Source organism: Taurulus bubalis (genome assembly GCF_910589615.1).
Source record: "Taurulus bubalis genome assembly, chromosome: 9".
NCBI lineage: Eukaryota > Metazoa > Chordata > Actinopteri > Perciformes > Cottidae > Taurulus > Taurulus bubalis.
Window position 1 is genome coordinate 17308068 of NC_136597.1, and position 21268 is coordinate 17329335.

A 21268-nucleotide genomic window follows, 5' to 3' on the forward strand; every position below is an offset into this window, starting at 1 on the left:
GGACTGTCCGACAGTTCGTACTCGGGGCAAATTTAACTCCCAAAGTTTGCTTCTCGTCGTCATGGTTGCGAGTACTGTGTGAAGACGTTTGATTGACGTGTCGCTGACTTGTTTGGTTAGCTATAGAAGTTCACATTAGTTCATTATAATATTGTGACACATGTTGTTGTATTATTATTGTGTATTATTATTAACCCAATATAACATGTCTGACCCACTTAAACACGAAGATACGTTGGGAGCAGTTTTATTTCAGGTAATGTTGTCTACCTCAGTTAATAACCTATTTTACTAGAGAATATAGTGAGCTAACCTTGGTAAGACTAGCTAACTATAGCTAGCTAACGCTAGTTTTTGCGGATAGCTCAAGTAAACAAGTTGACTAAATTATGAGCACAGTGCAGACAATAACTAAAATGTTTAATACACTTTTAACATACATTTTTAAACCTCGAATACATTTAGATAAACCAATACCCAAGAACAAGTCTCAAGCTTGGCTATTTTTAGGCAATATTTCTACATTATGTACATCAATGAACTGTATTTTACAGGTTCAAGAGGATTTGAAACAACTCAAATGTTCTCTTGAGAGTGTCAATGAGAGGGGGACAATACTGGACATTCAAGCCTTGGACGCGGCCATTGGCAAGACAGAGAGAAGCATCAGGGTGAGGATGCTTCATGCAGAATAAGCACTGATACCCGTACTATTGAATGCATGTGTGTATATATATATATATATATATATATATATATATATATATATATATATATATATATATATATATATATATACAAATCTACACACACACACATCTATAAAATATGCAGTATCTACTGTATACAGTTAGTAGTGTTTAAATATTTTGTATTATTTTTGTATTATTCTATATAATTATTATTCAATATATTTGTGTTCATTGTAAATAGAAGCATGCAGATGATTATCTGAACACACTGACTAAGCAGCTGCTGGTCCTTCCAAGAATTGAAGACTTCCAGAAGAAGAAACAGATTCCCAAATGGTAAGTAAGGAGAAGCTTACATGTGTTGTTTACTGTATAGTAATTTACAGTGGGAACACTTATATCCCACCATCTCGTTGTTAGAACTCTTAAGAAGTATCTTCAGAATTGCATACATTATAGTGATGTGTATTGTGAGACTGAAATAGAGACATCACACAGGAAACCTTCCCTGGAGAGTATCCAAGATGTGCGTCCACAAAGGGAAGACATTCCACCTGGGGAAAAGGTAGATCATTAATTTTGTTCAGAAGTGAAAACTCCTTTATTTACTTAGTATTATAGAGTAGTTAGGTAAGTTTGAAATCCAACTATTCTGTTGTATTGCACATTAAGGCAAGACAAACCAAATTAGATATGGTGTGGTAGAGCAGCACAAGAGACAAAAATATAACACAACAAACTTGTCTGCTCAGCATTCATACAGTAAATTGTTGATATTAACTAACTCAAGTTTTGAAACTTTTCCTTTATCTGTTTTGATCAGCACAAGTTAGCGTTAACCAAGCGTTTGTTGAGTAATCCTGCTCATCCAAACAACAGAGCTATTATGCACCAGAAATTTGGGATATCACTCCCTGATGTTCACAAGAGGAGGACAAATACAGTAAGTAATCTGACTATGAATCTAGACTAATCTACTTTAAGCTTTAAATTAGGACTATAACATTTAAATGCCATGCATATTATCCATAGAAACAACACTTTACAGTTGTGTTTGATTAAGTTTCAAAATACAGTATATTTTGTTAGCCACCAGTATCATGATAAGTATTGTAAGGACTTTCATGTCAATACCTTATTATGATGCAAAGTGTACTCTTGGTGGGTTTACAGTAAATGCTATGAATTTAAAAATGCTACTTCACTCAGTCCTGCCCTGGAGCATTTCAGGCTCTTGGTGGAATCAAGGTGATAGTTTATTCTTTTCATAATAATGTACTCTACTGTGTTGCTAAATTGAGTTGTATAAATAACAACCATGGAGTGGGTGACAGTTGATTCAGTTGTGGCTTTGTAAAATTGAACACACAGGATAATTTTTACTTTTTATAGTTGCAGAAATTAGTCTACATCTGGTATTTTGGCTTTCTTAGTTATGGAGCAGATATCCTTTTTCACTTCAGTTTTACTGCTGGAAAGGACTATAATAAACTATAATAATAAACTATAATCAGAATAATATCATGTCCTCCAGCTAATTTCTTTCCACAGTGAGATCGATCTAGAGCAGAATGGATTCCTGTGTCTTGAGTCTTTGTTGATATTAATTGTAACATACAGCGCATGCCTCAGGAAAGATTTGATTATAATGCATTACAAGATTCTGCTACAACTAAGATAAATTGGATATCATTGCTGCTTTCCTTGATGCTTACTCCCTTAATCCCTAGAATAGACACATCATGCTGGAGTAAAGTGTGATGGTCCAGGTCTGCATTAATAGATGCTTCAAATATCATGCTTAGAGAGACAGTGACATAAAGGTCACTTGGCTCAATGATGACAGCTAGCACTTGTCACAGCAAACAAATTAATCTTTGCAAAGGTCGGCATTAGTTTTAGATATGTTTTACTCACTTTTTTTTCCAATATGTTTTCGGTAATCTATACTTGACATGAGAAATAGCAGCCAAGACTGTCACTCTGATATAGGAGAGATGGAAGTGCTGGCTGCAGAAAGCGGAAAGCAGCAGATTGCAGCACATCAGCATTCTTCTAAAGAAACAGGCGCCTGATTGCTGTGCTATGGGCTGCTGGTTTACAGCTGTCTCAGGACAGAAGTAGGTACCTGGTCCAGCATGCCAATAAGACAGCCGTAGCTTCCCCAACTGCTAACTACTGGCTCTCTGCCTGCTGCCTCCTCCTGCCTGCAACTCAGGCCAGCTCTTCTCCACTTCATACCCATGCCAGGAAATGAGCTTTTGCATTTTAGCAATTTTAGAAAAAGGTGCCACCTTTTCCCAACCCCATATGAAACAGATGTGTGCCTTTGAGGGGATATTCTCCCAGCACCTGGCTACTACCTGTGGTCTGTCAGAGAGCTCAGTGGTCTGAGGAGAACGAAGGAGAGGACATTAGGTGACAAGTCTAGAGGATCAGCACAGCACAAAACTTTGTGTTTTATGAGTAATGACACATTTTAAACTGTTGATATGAAACTAGGCCATCCATTATACTTCTGATTTTATTACGGAATTGCTTAAAGGTTAAGATAACCTTTAATCTTGGATACCGTGATTAATTGATGTAGAGTTAGATGGGTTACAGGACGGTTTACAACTTTGCCAGTGCCAGCTTTATCCCTTTCTAAATTCTTAATGAATACAGAAAATCTATTGTTTGTAATTATGTAGCTATCCCAGTTCTCTCCTTTATAATTATTCTGCAAGAACGTTATTTTTTTTTCTTACATCACCAAGCTGGCAAGTGTCTGATTAATGGCTGGTTACCTCCTACACGTACAACATTATCTCTCGAAAAGAAAAAACATTCAATTCAAACATGCTCAAGCTTTAAACCTGTAACTGTTTCATTTAGTTAGATGTAGATAGGGCCGGGCTTCCTTAGCTGTTGGCAACAACTTTTTAGTGCCAGGGTCTGGTAGCTTTGCTTTTATTTTATTTAGACAAGATGTACAACTTCTGATCTTAAAAAAATGTTCTGTTCAGACAAAACATCGCAGAATAATAACCGGCCCTGTGGAGAGTCTTCCAGTCACAAAGGGCCGTAATAGCTTGGCAATGCCTGAAGAAACCATGGGGACAGGTAAAAATACATTGTATCACCTCAGCACCAACACCTTACCTCTGATATATGTATGCATAGACAAATGCTCATTGAGTGTGCATGTCAGGTAAGTTGTTGTTTGTGGAATTTTGACCTTATATTCAGCAGGAAATTGCTAACTATAATTTACTTTTGTACATTCACTAAGTGAGGTTTTTTCAGAATTATTGTCTTGTATTTTGTCGGAAAACTTTCACGAACAAGGACAGAAACAACATTATTAATGTTGTTCCTTTATTTTCTGTTTTTATCAGTGCCAAAAACAAGTTTGGTTCAAATGTCAATCCAGCACAAGGCTGCCTGTCTTCACTCCAGAGAGGATTCATGTTCATCTTCAAAGACAGGTCTGCTCAGTGACTCTGGTGTAGTAGGGACAGCTGCCACTTGATTTGACATTGATGACTGTTTCCACTGATTGATCACTGATAGAGTAAAGTTGAGCCTGTCTATTTGTGACTGATAGGCTTGAAGTCCAGGTGGCACAAGCAGCTGAAGTGGGAAACAGAACCTGGATCCACCTGTGAAAGAATAGGCAGGGAAGGCACACCCATCTGGGCCACCAAGACTCCGCCTCCCTCCACAACCTCCAAGAGCATGAGCCACAGGCGTATGATGCAAGCCACCAACAGTCTTATCCCTGAAAACCCTCATGTAAGATCACTGTAATAGTTTTAAATATATGTTATATTAAATATAGAGAGAAGGTGAACAAATATACTATTTAAACTATTATTATTAAAGTCTAGGTTTCCCTGTGTTCTGTAGATTCTACCTGTGCAAGTTCCAGGAAATATCAGCAAATACGACTTTACCATCTTAATGGGACGGACCAACCCAATGGCGACAGATTTCTGTCACTTCAAGCAGAGCTTTAGTTTGTGCTGGAGCAGTGTGGTAGATGCTCTGGAGGCCCTGGAAAAGCTGCTTAGGGACTTTGCTGTGCCTCGAGCCAAAGTGAGCGGGGAACGGCTAGTAGAGTTAAGCCATGTTTGGGAAAGTGGTTGGTCAAAAGCTCCTCCGGTGACTGGCTTCCTCTCAGTGCTTGAAAACTGGGAAGAGGTATTGAGTCTGGTCTTACGCCCGGGTCAGCGCTACAAGGGAGAGGGAGGCATTGAGGCAGCTGCCATCCACATCCAGTCCCGCTGGAGGCGCTACTTAGCCCGGACAGCCTACCTGCGCCACTGCCAGCGCAAGTGGGCGGTAGGCATCATCGCTGTCTCATGGTTGATGCACACTCAGATGCGTCATGTCAGGAACAACCTGCAGGCCCGGCGTTTCAGACAACTGGAGAATTTCCGCAGCAGAGCGCAGGTGATGTTGCTTATAATCATTGTGTGATTTATCTCTCGCTCCCTCTCTCTTACTTAATATTGCTTGCTTACGTTTTCAAAGCGCACCATTGCCTCTCTTTTTTTCCCAATTTCTCAAAATTAGAGTAAAACTTTATTTGATGACAGTATTTTACAATACCATTATCATTTAAAATCTGTGTTTGAGTATTTACCGCTCTGACTAAATAACTGTAAAAGCAAGGACAGAAATGGACATTAATCATGGTATGTAACTTAAACTCAAATGTGCTGCTTTAGTACTTCTGGTTTGAGTAACAGAAACACAGAACAGCAAAGGGGAACAGTGTGCCAGATGAATAGAGTAGAACAGAAAAGATCAAGACAAAAACAAAACATCAGAGGAGTTAGATGAACAGAGGCAACAGCGAGATAGAGGAATAAAGTCAAACTGCAAGAAGAAAAATGGAGAAACAGTGATTATGAGGGCTAGAGATCAATGGCAAAAGGTACCCAATATATTAAAATGGTCAATTACAGTACATATAACAGTAACTAAATATATAATAACATGCTATAAATATTATATATTGTTTAACTATTTAAATTTAAAAAGTGTGTTGTAGTGATTTTAGTTTTTGAAATCAAAACAGATTGTAGAGGGAAATGATTGTGAAGGTAGTTGAGTTAGACACGTGGAGCTATTGGTTGGAATTGGATATTTCTAAAACATGGAGCATATACAAACTCTTTTAATTTAATGCAACAAAATCTTACTTAAGACATTCAACGATTTTCTGGGGCCTCGTTGAGCCATGAAGAACATTTACTACATTAGATTACTGCAAAAATTACTAACTTCTTTCTGCCATAGTAGAACCATGCAATCCAAAACTCAAAAGATAAAGATCTTCTATTTAGCTCTTCAAGAGAGCAGTATGACAGCAGAGTTTTCCAAGATGCATAATGTTCTGTACATTTTCCCTATTCAGCATAGATGTCATGTCTGTGCTGTCATCTGGGTTGAACATCTTTTAGACTGCTGACACAATATTAATTAGTGCCTACAAGTTCATTTAGTTTTAATATCGCTGTGGGTGTATACATGCACTAAATGTATGTTCTCACTCTTTAAGCATTCATACCCTGTTAATTAAGCCTGCTAATCTTCCCCTGGCAGTAGCATCATGTACCTTGCTGATTGAATTAATTGTGAGAAGATAATTCTAAAGTAAACGCTTAATTTAATTAAGGTGGTATTTTATGCTTGGTTTGCTTCTGTTAGCCCAGAGAGAGATTGGCTTGATGTGTTTTAGCTATGCAATGATGATTTGTGTGTGTGTGTGTGTGTGTGTGTGTGTGTGTGTGTGTGTGTGTGTGTGTGTGTGTGTGTGTGTGTGCGCATGCATGCGTTTTTACGTGTGTGTGGGTGTGTGTATGTGTACGCATCCAAGCAGCCCCTCTCTGATCACTCCTTTTCTCCATCCCCAGCATCTGGCAGCCAACTGGAAACACATCCAGTCCTCCAAGAGGACCATTATCCACATCCCTTCATTAGGTAGCTTTCTCTGCCTGCTGCACACACACACACACACACACACACACACACACACACACACACACACACACACACACACACACACACACACACACACACAGCCACAGATCCCTGTCTCACCACTCTGCTGCCCCAGTCTGTGGCCCTGGTGGAGGCACTCTGTCTCGTTCAAATGACTCTCTGCAGGAAAGCACTCACAGGGTGATGACAGTCTCCATGCCAGGGAACTGAACAATTTAGTTTCTATCACCATTTAATTTGCAGATTAAGCAAATGAAAAGCCATTTTGTTGAATATTTGCAAGAGGTCTTATTTTAATGCTTTATAAAAAAAATAAACACAAAAGAGGAAGAGGCTTTTGTGATTTTGCACTAGACAGTGTGCAAGCTATGATCCCTTCTTGATCTAAGTTCACCATGGCACTCACATTTAGACTGTAATCAGGCATGTGCATTGTAAATCATTGAGTGATTGTCTGAAATTATTAAGCCTAATTACTAGCAGATGGAATGCTTTATTTGCACTTGGGGTGGCTGCAGAGAGTGCTGTGTGAGGAAGGATAATTAGAAAGTTGAACCCCATTGTTGTTAATTAGCATGAATCCAATCATTTAATTACCTTGATTCAGTTGAGAATTCTCTCTCAGGCAGAAATCCAGACAGACATAAAGTACAATCGTGGCAGCACCACTGGAAGTAGCTCAATGGTGACTGGACATGGTGCAACAGGATGCCCAGCACACTGCACCTGCTAGTTATTAGGCTAAATTAATCATCCGATTGCCCTACTGTGTGATTAGACGTAACTACTTATCCCCCAAGTCTAGTAGAGTACACATGAGAGTAGTTGTACAGAGCTACACATTTTATATAGCCAGTTAGATATGATGTTGTATGTTAGATACAATGTTGTGCAGACCTTTGTGACCTTGTTCTGACAGGATACTCTCAGAGCCGGCGTATGAACTTGAAGAGATATGACATCCTACAGAACATCCAAATAAGCAGACTGTGTGATATCAGAGGTAGGAGCTTTTCTTACAACCTCACTCACTGCCATAACGTATATTAATGCTCTCTGTGTGCTTTATTGTAAACATATGATTTCCTCATTGCCTTTGTGTGTTTTAAGATAAAAATGTGGAGGTGATCTACGTATGTCCACGACATTTCGGAGAGGACATTTTGCACTATTACACCAGCCTCCTGAATTGTGATGGAGCTCCAGACGAGGATGACACCAGGCCCACTCCGGCCTCATTCTCCTCGGTCAGACGCTTCATCATCCTCACACCTGAGGCTATTGATTATTTCCCAGTAAGATAAATCACGTTTACATTTTGTGCACAAACAACTTTGAAGAAACAAACCTGACAATGCATTCCCTTCTTAGAATTTACTGTAGAGCAATCAATTGTATTGTACTGTAGAGGTGCCCCGAGCATCTGTAGTTTGTGAATTCTCCTCTAGAGGGTACTAGAGGAGATTGTTATTTTACACTGTGTTTAAAATGTTTCATTCCTTTTTACAGCTTTTGAAATTATACATCTTTGTTATTTCAAAGTAAACACACTAGAACTATATTAAGTTATACTTAATTAAAAAACATGTAATGGACTCGAGCTGGCGTTCAGTAAATAATACAATTCCATATTAATTGGTTTATTATCAGTTTATTCTATCTAACTGCTGCATTTCAAATTTAATTTAAAAAATCAGAATAGTTTTGATTACCTCAATACAATAAAATGAAGATGTTATTGTATTGTCTTTTCACATCCAGCCATTCTATCCATCTTTTCTATTATTTTGCACTAGATTAAATGTGCAACATGACGTGGTCTTCTTCATTTCTGTCTATTGATTTTCCTGCTGTTTTGTTGTTAAACTGTGCCAGACGTGTTGCTGAGATGAATCACTGCTACCCATGGCTGCCAGCGCATTCTGCCACTGACAGAAGGGATAATTCCATGTGGATCAAATAAATACAGATGTGAAGTAATTAGTTATATTCCCAAGGAGCTCATTGCTAGCACACATTAAAGATGTGAAGGATAGGGGAGGCAGCTTTTATCAATTCAACCTGCTGGAATACAGGAGAGGTTAAAGCCCTGCTGGCTATTACAATAATAGATCTGTTGTGTGTACACAGTGATAAATCAGGTCAAGAAACAACCCTTGGAAGACACACTAAGAACTCTTAGCTGCAGCACAAATCCTTTCCCCTGTCTTTTCTTCCAGACCCGTAACATGTGCCTATCCTCGCTGCTAAAGTACAGTCCACGCACCCTGAAACGCATCAAGCACCTGATCCAGGGGAAGCAGGCCTATATTGTGGGGGGGGTGGCACATGTGGATGACCTGGCAGTGGCGGATGAGCTAGGAGTGCCAATCCTGGCTCCAGAACCGGCTATTGCACAGCTCTACAGCACCAAATCTGGAGGGAAGAGGGTCTTCACCGCGGCAGAGGTTGACGTACCCCCTGGTCAAGGAGACATCTGCACGATAAGCCAGGTCAGAGATCAAAACACAAATTCACAGACAGCATTTCAGCATGAGGTATTTTATCAGTGCCAGTACAGAACACATTTTCACTGTTATTTCTAAAGATTTATGTTATTTTGTTTGTAATTCACATGTCTCTCTCTTGGTATAGCTTCATGAAACACTGGCTAGACTCATGACTCAAAACATTCATGTGCAGCGCTGGCTCTTCAAGATGGACTCTGAGCATGGAGGCCGTGGCACAGCATACTGTGACACGTGCCATCTCAGCTGCTATAACTGGGCTCTAGAGGAACGCTATCGTTGCGGTCATGAGCTATGGAACTCAAAATGGATTCAGGTAAAGATGTCACTCAGAGGATTATGTGTCATAAACTATAAAACCACTTCTTAGAGGACATCTTATAAACTTATTTGTATGCAATTTTGTATTGAATTAGCTTGAATTTTGGTTTTAGTTCCAATATTACTTCTCCCTAAATTGATGTTTTTTACTATTACGCTCCCCCCAAAGCACTGGTTTTAGAAAAGTGCAATGCAAAACAACTTTATTGCTATTATTATTACACTCATACCAATGAGGGATCGGCCATTTAAAGTTAGCATGGTAACTAGATACATAACAGGTAACATTACAGTAACAGCGTGATATTAAAATGGAGATTGTGATCCTTGTTGTGTTAAAGCTAAAAAAACACTTTTTGAAGCTAAAAAGGGTTAGATTCACTTCTATCATTGAAAGAAGGTCACAGTGGGGTCAGAGAGATGTCAGCATTTATGCCAGAGTGGGCGTTTTATCAGAACAGTCGCAATGCTGGTCCCTGTAGTACAGTATTTTGAGCATCGCCCCCAGAGTCACAGAACATTAAATCAATAGATAACATATCTGTTTATACACACAGCCATTATCCATTCTCTGAGGCACACACGTCAACTAGTGCCGATGTGTTGGGGCGAACAGCAGCCTGTCCAATGGTACTAATGCCCTAACTCACCTGGCAGTGACAATTACATTACAGACATTTTGGTCAACAGAGCACTTCTCTCACATGTGTATATATTTTTAGAAAACGTTTGTGCAGATTATTGTCACATAGATTCACAGCTAAATTAATTTGTATTACAAAAGCCTTGAAAGTATATTGAACTAGAAATTACTCGTCTAAACATTTGAATTCTTTAGTTGCAGCTGGTGTTGATGCTTTTATTTACCTCTAGCATCACGACACTGAACTTTCTGTCTCATAACTGTTGACTTCATAACAATCACTGAGGTCTGGGTCATTTGTAAAGAGAACATTTGAATACAAGTACCGTGTGAAGTGTTAAAAGTGTGACATTGTAATTATTCTATAAATTACATCTTACATTTGCTTTCCCCTCAAAAAATAAATTCAGATTTAGTCGCAGACCTATTCAAACAAATAAAATACAGTTAATCATTTACAAACCATGCATTTGGTACAGATGCAATCTGTACACAGCTTCTGAGCCCCTGGCTCTGATTTCTCATATGCTTACAAAGTAGCCTTTGATTTTCTGTCATGTGTTAATTACCGTATTTTGCCATTTAACTGGGAGCTTTGTGTAAACTAATTACAGGCTAATGATTGTGGGCTTGGAGCACAACGATTTTACTTTTTATTCCATTTGAAAGAACAGCAGTCATCTCAAGCTTCTTACGGCTCACTCTGTTTTGTTCCTATTAGCTCGTTCTTTGATTCATATTGTATTTGCAGTGCAGGGCTGTAATTGTTGTGGCATTGGTGCTGTTAATTATGGAAGAGAGTGGCTGAGCCACAGCCAAGGTCCATAATGGTGGCTGAGGCAGCACAGGAAAGTAAATGGGGTTTGTTTCACCAGCTGGGGTCCCATGGTGAGGGAAGAGTGCCGAGGCCCCTAGTGTAGGCCAACAGCCTCGGGGCTTCTGGGCCATATGGACACAACACTTTAACTGGCCTTTATTCTACACCTTGCTCTTTTAATCAAAGCAAAGCCCACATCCTGTGCTCCTCATTGCATGATTCTTTTCTTATGACGTTGTTTGCCCCTAAAATGTATTAGCCCCTTAATGTATGACATCGTCCCAGTACTTTTGTATTTGTGTATATTGAAGATAGCAACAATGTTGAGGACTAGATAGAAACATATGAATATTTTATATCAGTGTATCTCTTCACAGGAGAAATTGTAGATGGATGTTTAAACATGGCAGTTTATTTTGAGATATAACTCTCATTAACTTGCCACTTTGCAGAAAAGAAGTAGACCTAATTGCAATGGCAATGACAGCTAGTGAAGAGGATAGATACTGAATAGTTGCATTTAAGCATTTAAGCAATTGATGCTTAGAGCTATGTTTTGGAAAATAGTAGCTATTCAATTAATTATTGATGCAACACAAATGACCAAATGAAGCGTTTTAAATATTAATTCATAATTACCAAGAATAACACCAAGATCATTGGTCACCAAAAACAAAACAAATAAGTGATGATTAAAGTGCATATTATAATGTAATATGTTTTACAAGTCAGAGGAACGTGTCATACCCTTTATAATCCCTGGACAAGTAGAGAGGGGTTAGATTGTGTACTTAGCCTCAGTCTACACAGACTGTGTGCATACTTTTGTAATTATTGCTTGTTCTGAAGGGCTCAGCATGAAGAAGCCTGACTCACAAGACTGCCATGTGGTCTTTCAGAATAAAACCAACAATCAGAACCCTTCTGGCTATGTAAAAGAAAGCATAAAAGGGTGCACCAACAAGAGGGAGGAGGGTTTCACATCCACACTTTAGAGAAGCTTCCGCAGAGGTCTAGGAGATGGTGTGTTTCTCTGAATATCGTGAGGCCCACAGCCTCCAGGACAATGTTTCGCCTTCAGAAAGCCCCCAGGCCTCTTTTAGCATTTACACAGAGAGTTAAAGACATGTAGATCTTCACCCATGCAACGCCTGAAGGGGGCCACACACATTTAAGCGCTCACACAGCTTGCACATGGATCATTAGGCACAAGAGGGTAAAAATTACACCTAATAGCGTCAACAGATGGAGTTTTTCTTTATGCCACACTGTGTACAAACAGATCTTGAGCAACACCTTATTTAGGTAAAGTTTGTCAACTAAATGGTTCATTTGATAATCACTACCACTGAAGAGGTACAGGAACATTTTGTACAGATGTTTTCCGTCTAAATATTGTGCAGTCTGTGATTGCATGGAAGAGTTTGAGTATATCATGTTCAGCCTTCACATATTAACCTGAATTTACCTTGTTGTATTTGTGTTTTCCATTGCACTGAGGGTCAGAAGTGCTTTTGGTGCATTTTTTTAAGCAGAGGAAATTGTTCTGCCCTTGTACAAATATATTAAATTAGACCAGGGACTAGGAGAATGTGAACAAGAGAGTAACTTAATGTTTAATTTAATATTACAAATTGCATTTGTAGTAGGTTGTATGTAGTAGATTGAAGTTGTAGCTTCGGTGGGACAATGCGACAGAAAATAAATATTCATACAAAATGTGTCACTAGTCAGATGATATCCCTCTATTCCAGAGACGAACTGTAGCTTCTCAGTTGTTTCACCATGTAATGGAGAGATGAAATAGCAATCAAAGAGGCAGGTTAACATCTATTTTATTTATGACCAGATTGCTTGGCTTTATGTGGACACCAAGCAAAGCCTGAATCCTATCACAGAGTACTGTACGCAGTTTAAGTCCAAGTAATTTATTGCAAACTACCTCTCTTTCTTTTCTTCCTGTCCTGCTGTTTCTGTGAACTGCATAGGCAAAGTCCTGGGGTGAGCTTGCTCTTCCGTTAAAAATGACAACCGTTGCTTTACACTTTTTGCCGCACCATTGTGTGCTTTATGGTTTGTATAGGGGGAATCACCGAGTAGCATTTGACCTCGCCTCTTACAGTACTTGACTATGAGGATGGCTGTTACATGACTGGAATATCAACAGCATTATCTCCAGTGAAGCCAGACAGCGTGCACTCAAAACAAAGTAACGCTCTGGATGGAACGATGAAACAACAAAGACATTATTTTCCATTCAGACTTTCAGGGAGGTTTCACACGTTTTATTGTGTATGACCGAATTAAATTCCTGCCTAATGGTCATATGCAGACAATATTACATACAGAACCCTGTATTTAAAACAAGACCCAGCACTTGGACTTGTCATGCACTCAACACAGCATTCAATTGTAGTTTTCTCACAAAATGTCTATATATATAGTGTATATGTATATATCTTTATATATATATATATATATATAGATATATATATATCTATATATATATATATATATATATATATATATATATATATATATATATATATATATAGATAGATAGATGGTATATAATGAGTCGTTACTTTGACTTTATCACAGCATTGTCAGAGGAAACGGTGTACTTGAGTTGCCAAACTGTTTAGGAGACACCTAAAACAAAAGTTAGAAATTAACAGCATAATTAAGTGGTGAAACCATTATGGCATTTCCCAGTTACAGAAACAAGAGGGATATCGATCCCAGTCAAGCCCTGATTGATCCCCAGATAGATGGGGTTAGCTTAGGCATTCATCAGCTGCCCAGTGGAGAGAGTTGTTATTGAGGGCAGGTGCTGTCTCTGTGGCTCTGAGTTAAAGCCATTAGACTCCTGAGGCCTTCTGATAATAGGCTGTCACTCACAGATAGACCCTCCCGCAGTATCCATCAGACACTCAAACAGAAATTGAAGCAGCCACCAAAGGTCTCGAGGATAACAAGCAGTCACTGGAGTCATCCGGATAACACAAGGGCATTTCCAATAATCTAGTCGACACCTAGAGGGCTTTGATAATGGGACAAAATAAAGCAGCCAGGTCTTGTATGTGACTTGTGTTTGACAAAATATAATGTCCTTCAGACTTATCATCACCTAATTTTCAGTAGATCCCTAATGCATGCACCTTAACTCTCTTTCTGCAGGAGTCTGTACTGCTCAGATATTTAGATGAAGTCCCAGATTGGCTTGCTCGTTACGCCCAGCCTGCCAAAACCTCCTGCTATCCCAACTGGGCCTGCTACCTGAAGACCTTCCTCAGGCATGGTCAGATTCCTATTGTCAGGCTCTGAAGGCTTTTTTACGTGCAAATACAACCTTTTGGAATATGCTAACAGTAATGTCTATGTCCTCCCTAGTTCCCAGATGTTACCTATGTGACCTGACAAGTTTAATAAATGTTATGCTACTTTTTTGACGATTAAACAAAGAGGTTCAGATGCTGTATTATCGGTAACATGTTGTTGTCTGTACTGTAGCCATGCCTCTGCTCTCACTGTGTGCCCAGGCGGTGTGTTGGAGGCCTACCCCCCTTCCGAAAGTGTCACCTGTCTGACAGTGGATCTGCTGCTGGAGCCTGGGGGTGAGGTGACCATGCTGTCCTGTGGAGATCAGCTTCAGGGCTCCTGTCAACTGGAAGCTATAGGCTCCACTGTTCCTCAGACCTCTGTACACCAAGAGACCTTGCAAGCCATCTGCATGCGTGTGGGCCAAGCCTGTCTACAGCGCCTTATCGTGGGCTATGTCTCTGTAGACCTGGCTACCTTTCTGAACCGCAACACCATGGAGCAAAAGGTGAGCTCAGGCTACTACAATAGATATGATCTGAGCTGTTGCAGCATGCGGTGTCCAAGCTCTCTATTTCACCATCGTGGTGGAAGAAATACTTTTTAAAGCCGGGTCAGGGATCCATAGGAGCAGATACGTGTCTCCTCTACTGCTCCCCTGGGATTTAGAAAACAGGCAAGGCAAACAGTGGGCACAGGGACCAAATGTGTCACAAGGCCATCTAATAAACTGTCAGGTCTTATCGTGTCGATACACTGATTCCACCATTTAAGGCTTGCCCTTTAACCTCGCAGTGCCGAGAAATTCAGAGGCACCTATCTTTCAGACAATAGGTCATTCTAAAGTGATTTGGCAGCTTCATAGGGATGCCCTGTCAGTGTTTAACCCCTCGCTGCTTACCTGCAGTGCGCTGCTGAAATTTGTCTCGTTATTATAGCGATGCACCATCGAAGCCTTATCTCATTTGTCAGGATTAAGTTTGGTTGAAACCTTCTTGATTTATGATATTGGAAATGGGCTGGTTTATGATGGTTTAACCTCTGCTCCTAACATGTGGCTACATTGACTGCTTATTGATCCAGAGCTGTAAAATGAAACGCTTTGTTTATATTATGGTCTATAAAATATTAAACCTGCAAAAGAGTGGAGAATGCACTAGAGCTACTTTACAGTTTTACAAAAGGGTATACAAAAGGACACTGATTGTGTTTTTTTCTTACATTAAAAATACATCAGATAGTAATGTATCTTCCTCTTATTCAGGACATTTCAATGCATCTCTTCTATTTCTTTATTTTGTCTTTACTGTTGAAGTGTTATTTGTGTGTGCATTTAAAATGTATTCTCTGTATAAGAAATGTATTTGGAATTGACATTAGCTAAGGGCATGCTTGCCACTAGAGGGTAGTCTCTTATGGATTAGATGTTAACTCACAGTGTGAGCAAAGCAGTGTTCAGACAATGCATTTTTGTAATCTCAAATACATACATCTACATGTATAATAATATAAATAATAATTTTATTTTAGTGCATTAGTATTATACATTTCTTTACGATTTAAAATACAGATTGTTTTTGTCAGTAATCTTTACATGGACTCTGGATTTTATCACATTATAATAATTCAAACGTAAGAAAATATATATTTATCTCACAGTATTTCTTCCATTTTAGGATTTCATTTAACCCCTTATTTGTCATTTTAGTGACACTAAAATCTGAAAATGTACCATTTCTCAACTGAACTGAACCTGCTCTTTTCTTTAACTTGATATAATGACAGCCTTAAAATTAATTTTCAATTTCAATGTTGACCCAAAATTGAATGGGATTCACTGACAGCATAATTAAGAACAGACTATAAACAGCATGAGCTTCAATAGAGGGAACATTAAAGACAGATTCTTAACCATCTCCCCGCACACAGAGGAGACAGGGGAGAGCCACATGGGCAAACCTGTCTGGATTTAAACATCAATTTAGATTCAAACCTGTTGCTAAAAGCTGCCTACTTTATTTGATGGGAAGAAGTGGGTCACATATGTTTGCCCTTGCAGTCTTTCCTCACATTGTGGAACGGTGGGGCCCCAGCTGCAGCATCAGGGTTTTTAATGAAAATGCAAGGCAATAGAAAACAGGTACAATCCAGGCTTACATTTCCCACGGCTTTGTTAAGAGTGACAATGAGACATTGGAGTAAGATTTTTAGTGAGTCGAATGAATGGCGGGGTTGAGTGTGTCCATCACTCAGGCCCAGGCCAACCTGATGCATAGAGACTAGTGTCGGTCCAGTGGTAGCTAAAGGTGGCTGAGTGCAGAACATACTGCTGAACTTTTACTAAACATGAACATCTTGCAAGTGTTTAGTAGATGTGTAGTGTTTAAAAACACAATTTTGAGTATTTCTTCAATTGGAAATATTTGTGGGTATTCCAACAGCCCCTTTCAAATTCATACATTATAATAGTTTTTAACTTAATTACCTGAAGTGAGGTATGAATATTTGTTTCCCCAGCAACAATCATAATAATTGATTAATAGTTTTGATTATTTATTAAAAATAAATGTATCATGTTGCAGCTCCTCAGAAGTGAAGATGTTTCTTATTTTTACTTATCTTATGTCATTGTAAAACTGCATATCTTTGGGTTTTGGACTGTCGGTTGGACAAAACAAGAATTTGAAGAAAATAGAAACTTGAAAAATGTGAAAGCCTTTTCTGCCATCTTCTGACTTTTCATAAAAAAATGGTTAATAGAGAAACTAATTGGGAGATTAATCAATGATGAACATTGAAGTTCGTTGCAGCCCTAGACTATGAACTATGATTCACAACATATTTGAATTTAATAAAACATGTAATGTGGCTTATAGGAGAATCACTGTACTTGGTAAGATATCCGTGTGTTAGTGGAGATAAAATGCTCAGGTTCCAGAGATTGCAGGGTTCAGACAGGCAGCGATTTGCATTCAGTGGCAGGAGCGTTTACTTTGACAAATAGGAACAGCAAAGGGAGGCAGCCGACTGCCACTTAGTTATTAACAACTCCTTCACTGGTGATTTATTTGCCACTTTTGAAGAGAGGGCATAGCTATTAGGTTATTATTGGGGAAATTAGCCCTGTTTAAGCAGAAGGCTATGACCATACCTGACCCCTTAATATACTTATAATGATGCCATTTACTATACATATCTGAACTTAGCTTCTCATCAGACCTGTGCCAAACCAACTAGCCCAAGGCAAACTGAGTACAAATACGCAGAGAAGGATCTACTTTGTGCACATGTCATTCCACAACTGAATTACCTAAATCTGTCGAGCGCACACCATTAACCGCACTCCATTCCTTTCCCCTGCCTCTCAACATGGATAACACTGTAGGGATTAAAAGGTACTGACCCCTCTCTTTTTAAGGATTGGTGGGTGAAATACTTTGATGTTCCATTCTTGTGACTAAATTGGAATTTAAGTTTATATTGTCTGTTTTTCTCTGCTGTAACACAGGGTTCACAATGTCTTGTTTGCAGGTGTGGGCTATTGATCTGGACCTCACATACAGTGAACAGCTGGCCATGACTCAGATGCTTCTGATGATGACTGGAGGAACGCTGAATTGCCACACAGGCTGTTTAGAAGTGCCAATGCCAATCCAAGAAAAATGCTGTGAACACCCGATTGCAGCCAAAGTACCATTTTATATATGCTTATGAGGACATTTTTAATAATTTAAAATGTTTCTAAAATGGGAGAAAGTCGATTTAAAATGCTAGACATTTGAAGTTGTATACTTTTACAGTGAAAGAAAGAAACCGCCAGTTCTAAAGCAAGCTGAGACTTACGAGAATAGTATTGTACCACTACAGTAATCACAAAGATAGATCAGTGTTTTCCCTCTTTATTTTTGTTAAATACAACTAAATAATGTAATTACGCACTGAGCTCAATTGGTGTTTAGGCTGTGAATTCGTTATCATTTTCATAGATGAGCCTAAATAATCAACACATTAATAATTCATAACATTTTCATTATGCATGTGTATGCATGCTTGAACACCTCATCAACCTGGTGCCAGGCCTTAAACAATAGAGTCCTTTTATTAGCAGTATGCCTGAGTTTACGCTTGTTAATCTGCGGCTTGTATTTTTTCTTATCAAACATTCATTTAGTCGCTATATAGCCTGGTGCTTCAGTACAGCAGTTGAGCCACCGCAGTGGTTAATGGTTTTAACAGTGGCCATCATTAGTGGCCCGCATATTACAAACACAATTAAATCCCTGTTGGACACTTTTATTGTTGTGTGAGGGTCCTGTGTTTGACAACGGCAAGCACACACCCATCTCAGCGAGTTATGGGCTATCTCCTGAGCTCATAGAGGCTTAGGCCTGCTCTTTTGTCTCCCAAAGGTGCTTGAGAAGCAGGAACATTTTTATCCTCTTGAGCCCTGCCACTTTTAAGTAATCAACCTCTCTAGTGTTACTTATGACACTCGAATGCTCAGAACCCCTCTGTTATGGTGATATGTATTGTGCGTTGAGTAGTCCTTCAGTGCATTTGGTGGTGCTTTTGTCTCAAATTGAATGCAAATATTTGCAGACCTGAAACTGTGGTTTCTTTGATTGGCATCGTACAATTAAGCTCATCTTGTATTTGGCATGTCTTCTAAACATTAATTGTTCCTCCCTGCAGTTAATTAAGAAAGGCCCAACAGTTTACCACATGTTCCCTACACTCATCATGTTTACTAATCACACACACTCCCCAACCTCAACAGTGACCCTAAGGACATGTGTATGGATGGGGTTCAGCCATATCTACTCCACCCATTTTACACACACCACCTATTATACTTTAACTCCAAATGTAAATACATGAAATGCTTTTGTCTTGTTTTAGATTCAGGAAGACTAATGGCAATAATCATAATGAAATTATCAGTCTCTTTCGTGGTTTCATGCTCTCTTTTTTTTCTTCTTTTTTTTCTTCTTTTTTTTACAGCCTCCTGTGGTTAATCGTTATGCAGTTATTGGGAGCCACTTGTTTCACTCAAACCTTTCCATGTTGTACCATAATGTGTTCTTCATGGTGTGCAAGGCTCATGGCATAGGATTTAACATGAAGGTAAACACTTTCATAGCATCCTTACATCTTGTCCATTTTGCTGCTTACATTGATTTAAAGGGTAAACCAATTTTACACCTCAAAGTCTGTTTACAGGTCTTGGGGACTTCTACTGCTAATGGGAAAAGAGGGAGCTGCACAAAGTTTGAATAGTTGCCTCGAGTGATAATTTAATAATGTATCTCGAAGGATAACTTAGATGCTGATAGCATAACACATGGAGCTAACTGCCAAGTTGCAGTATGGGTAAAGTAGGTAGGATCCAGGTTTTAGCAAGGAAGAAGAATGTATGGAATATTAAAGGAGATTTGTTTTTGTTCTGCCCTATTGATATTGATCTGAAACTGTAGAGTCTGACAATGTTAAACGAGTGGAGTACTCTTTTAATCTGTGATGATGGAGCGCTGCTTTTGACTGTGTGTTTGTGCTTCTTAATTTTCAGAGAAAGCAAGGAACAGTTTTTGCTGTTTACGACAGCAGTGAGCGTTGCACCATTGGAATGATGTGAGTATTCCTTACTGCATCAAAGCCATATACATACAGTATTAATCGCCAGGAGAAGGAATTCTGAGCACATTTAAGTTTGTTTTACCGAGCTTTTCAAAAGCACAAGCACATGAAAAATCAGTAGCGAATAAGCTGGATGAGAGCCGTGTCCAGAGTGAGATTAAAGACAATTATTTTAGAGGATTAGGATGCCACCTCTGGCTTTGTAAATGTTACAAACTCTACAAGTTGTTAAGCAGAGGGTTATTTAACATATTTGTCACTCAAATCCTTTAGCTGTAACAGTTAAATCAAGCTGTGCTCATCCCCCTAAAGAGTGAAGATGTTGTCTGCTGAGAGTTTCATTTAACCACCACCATCAGATGAACAAGGTGATTGTTTCTTAGCTGGCAACATGGGGACTGTTAGTAAACTCGTTTGTTTGGGGTGTCGTTAATAGAACAGTCTCTGAAGATCTCCAGGGAGCTCTGGTGACCTTTGCTCGGAATCTGTCAGTCATTCATCAGGAAATATCGCCCTCTAAAATGCAAGGAGAAACCAATTTTAAGGTACCATGTTAATGACTTAACGATCCCTCCTCATCTATATCATGAAACTTGCATCTTCAGTCAGCTTGAATAATTTGGAGAAGTAAATATTGTATATTTTCAAATTAAAGATTACATAATAATGAGTAGTAATTTAACTTATTTTGTCTTTTATTTTTTGAAGGAGCTGATCAAGAACATAGAAGATGGACTGCAGATGACTGTTAAGAACAAGGTGCGATCTGTGGAGGATAAACCAGTTGCTTAAGACAGCTGTGAATATGCAAACCCTGGAGATAAATCAATGTTGATCAAACACAGAGCTGAATAAATTCCTCAAAAAACATTATCAGAATCTGCATGAACCTTATAATAAATGGTTTTGAAATGTGTTTTAACGGCTTTAATATGCTTAAATATTGGAGAGTGAAAGCTTTTAAGGACACACAGTAAACCATGCCCAATGTAATTCCACTGGTTAATGAGTCGGCTTCATTCATGAATTTATTAATCATTCATTCATTCAAGTTATATAAAGCCATTTTATTTTGTGTTGGAAATTGCAGATTATGCTTGAACTAGTGTGTCATCAAATAAATATAGTGTTTATGCACTGCATATTATTTTGTTTATAGATCAGTATGTTGAGTATTTATACATAATGTATTCTCCGTTGAAGAGGAACAACCGCGCGGCGCTGCGTTTGCAAACCGGAAGCTTTAGCAGGAGCACCAGGTCAGAGCAGACGGCAAACACTCACTCAGCGCATCAAACAGAGAAGCGCTCTTCACTTTTCTCTTATTGTCAACACGAGT

At 39.0% G+C, this 21268-nt stretch overlaps 1 protein-coding gene across 1 annotated transcript; it reads left to right on the plus strand.

Annotated features, from left to right (window-relative positions):
* Window positions 1-61: 61 nt before the first annotated feature.
* On the plus strand, window positions 62-20721 carry iqch (IQ motif containing H; the record flags this gene model as incomplete). Its single annotated transcript, XM_079223340.1, has 18 exons — window positions 62-71; window positions 1178-1257; window positions 1516-1635; window positions 3701-3797; window positions 4282-4469; window positions 4584-5129; window positions 6599-6665; window positions 7606-7689; window positions 7797-7981; window positions 8906-9178; window positions 9321-9509; window positions 14155-14275; window positions 14517-14803; window positions 17827-17985; window positions 19297-19419; window positions 19862-19923; window positions 20366-20474; window positions 20638-20721. The coding sequence occupies 18 exons, from the start codon at window positions 62-64 to the stop codon at window positions 20719-20721; spliced, it is 2784 nt and encodes a 927-aa protein (XP_079079466.1).
* Window positions 20722-21268: the final 547 nt, after the last annotated feature.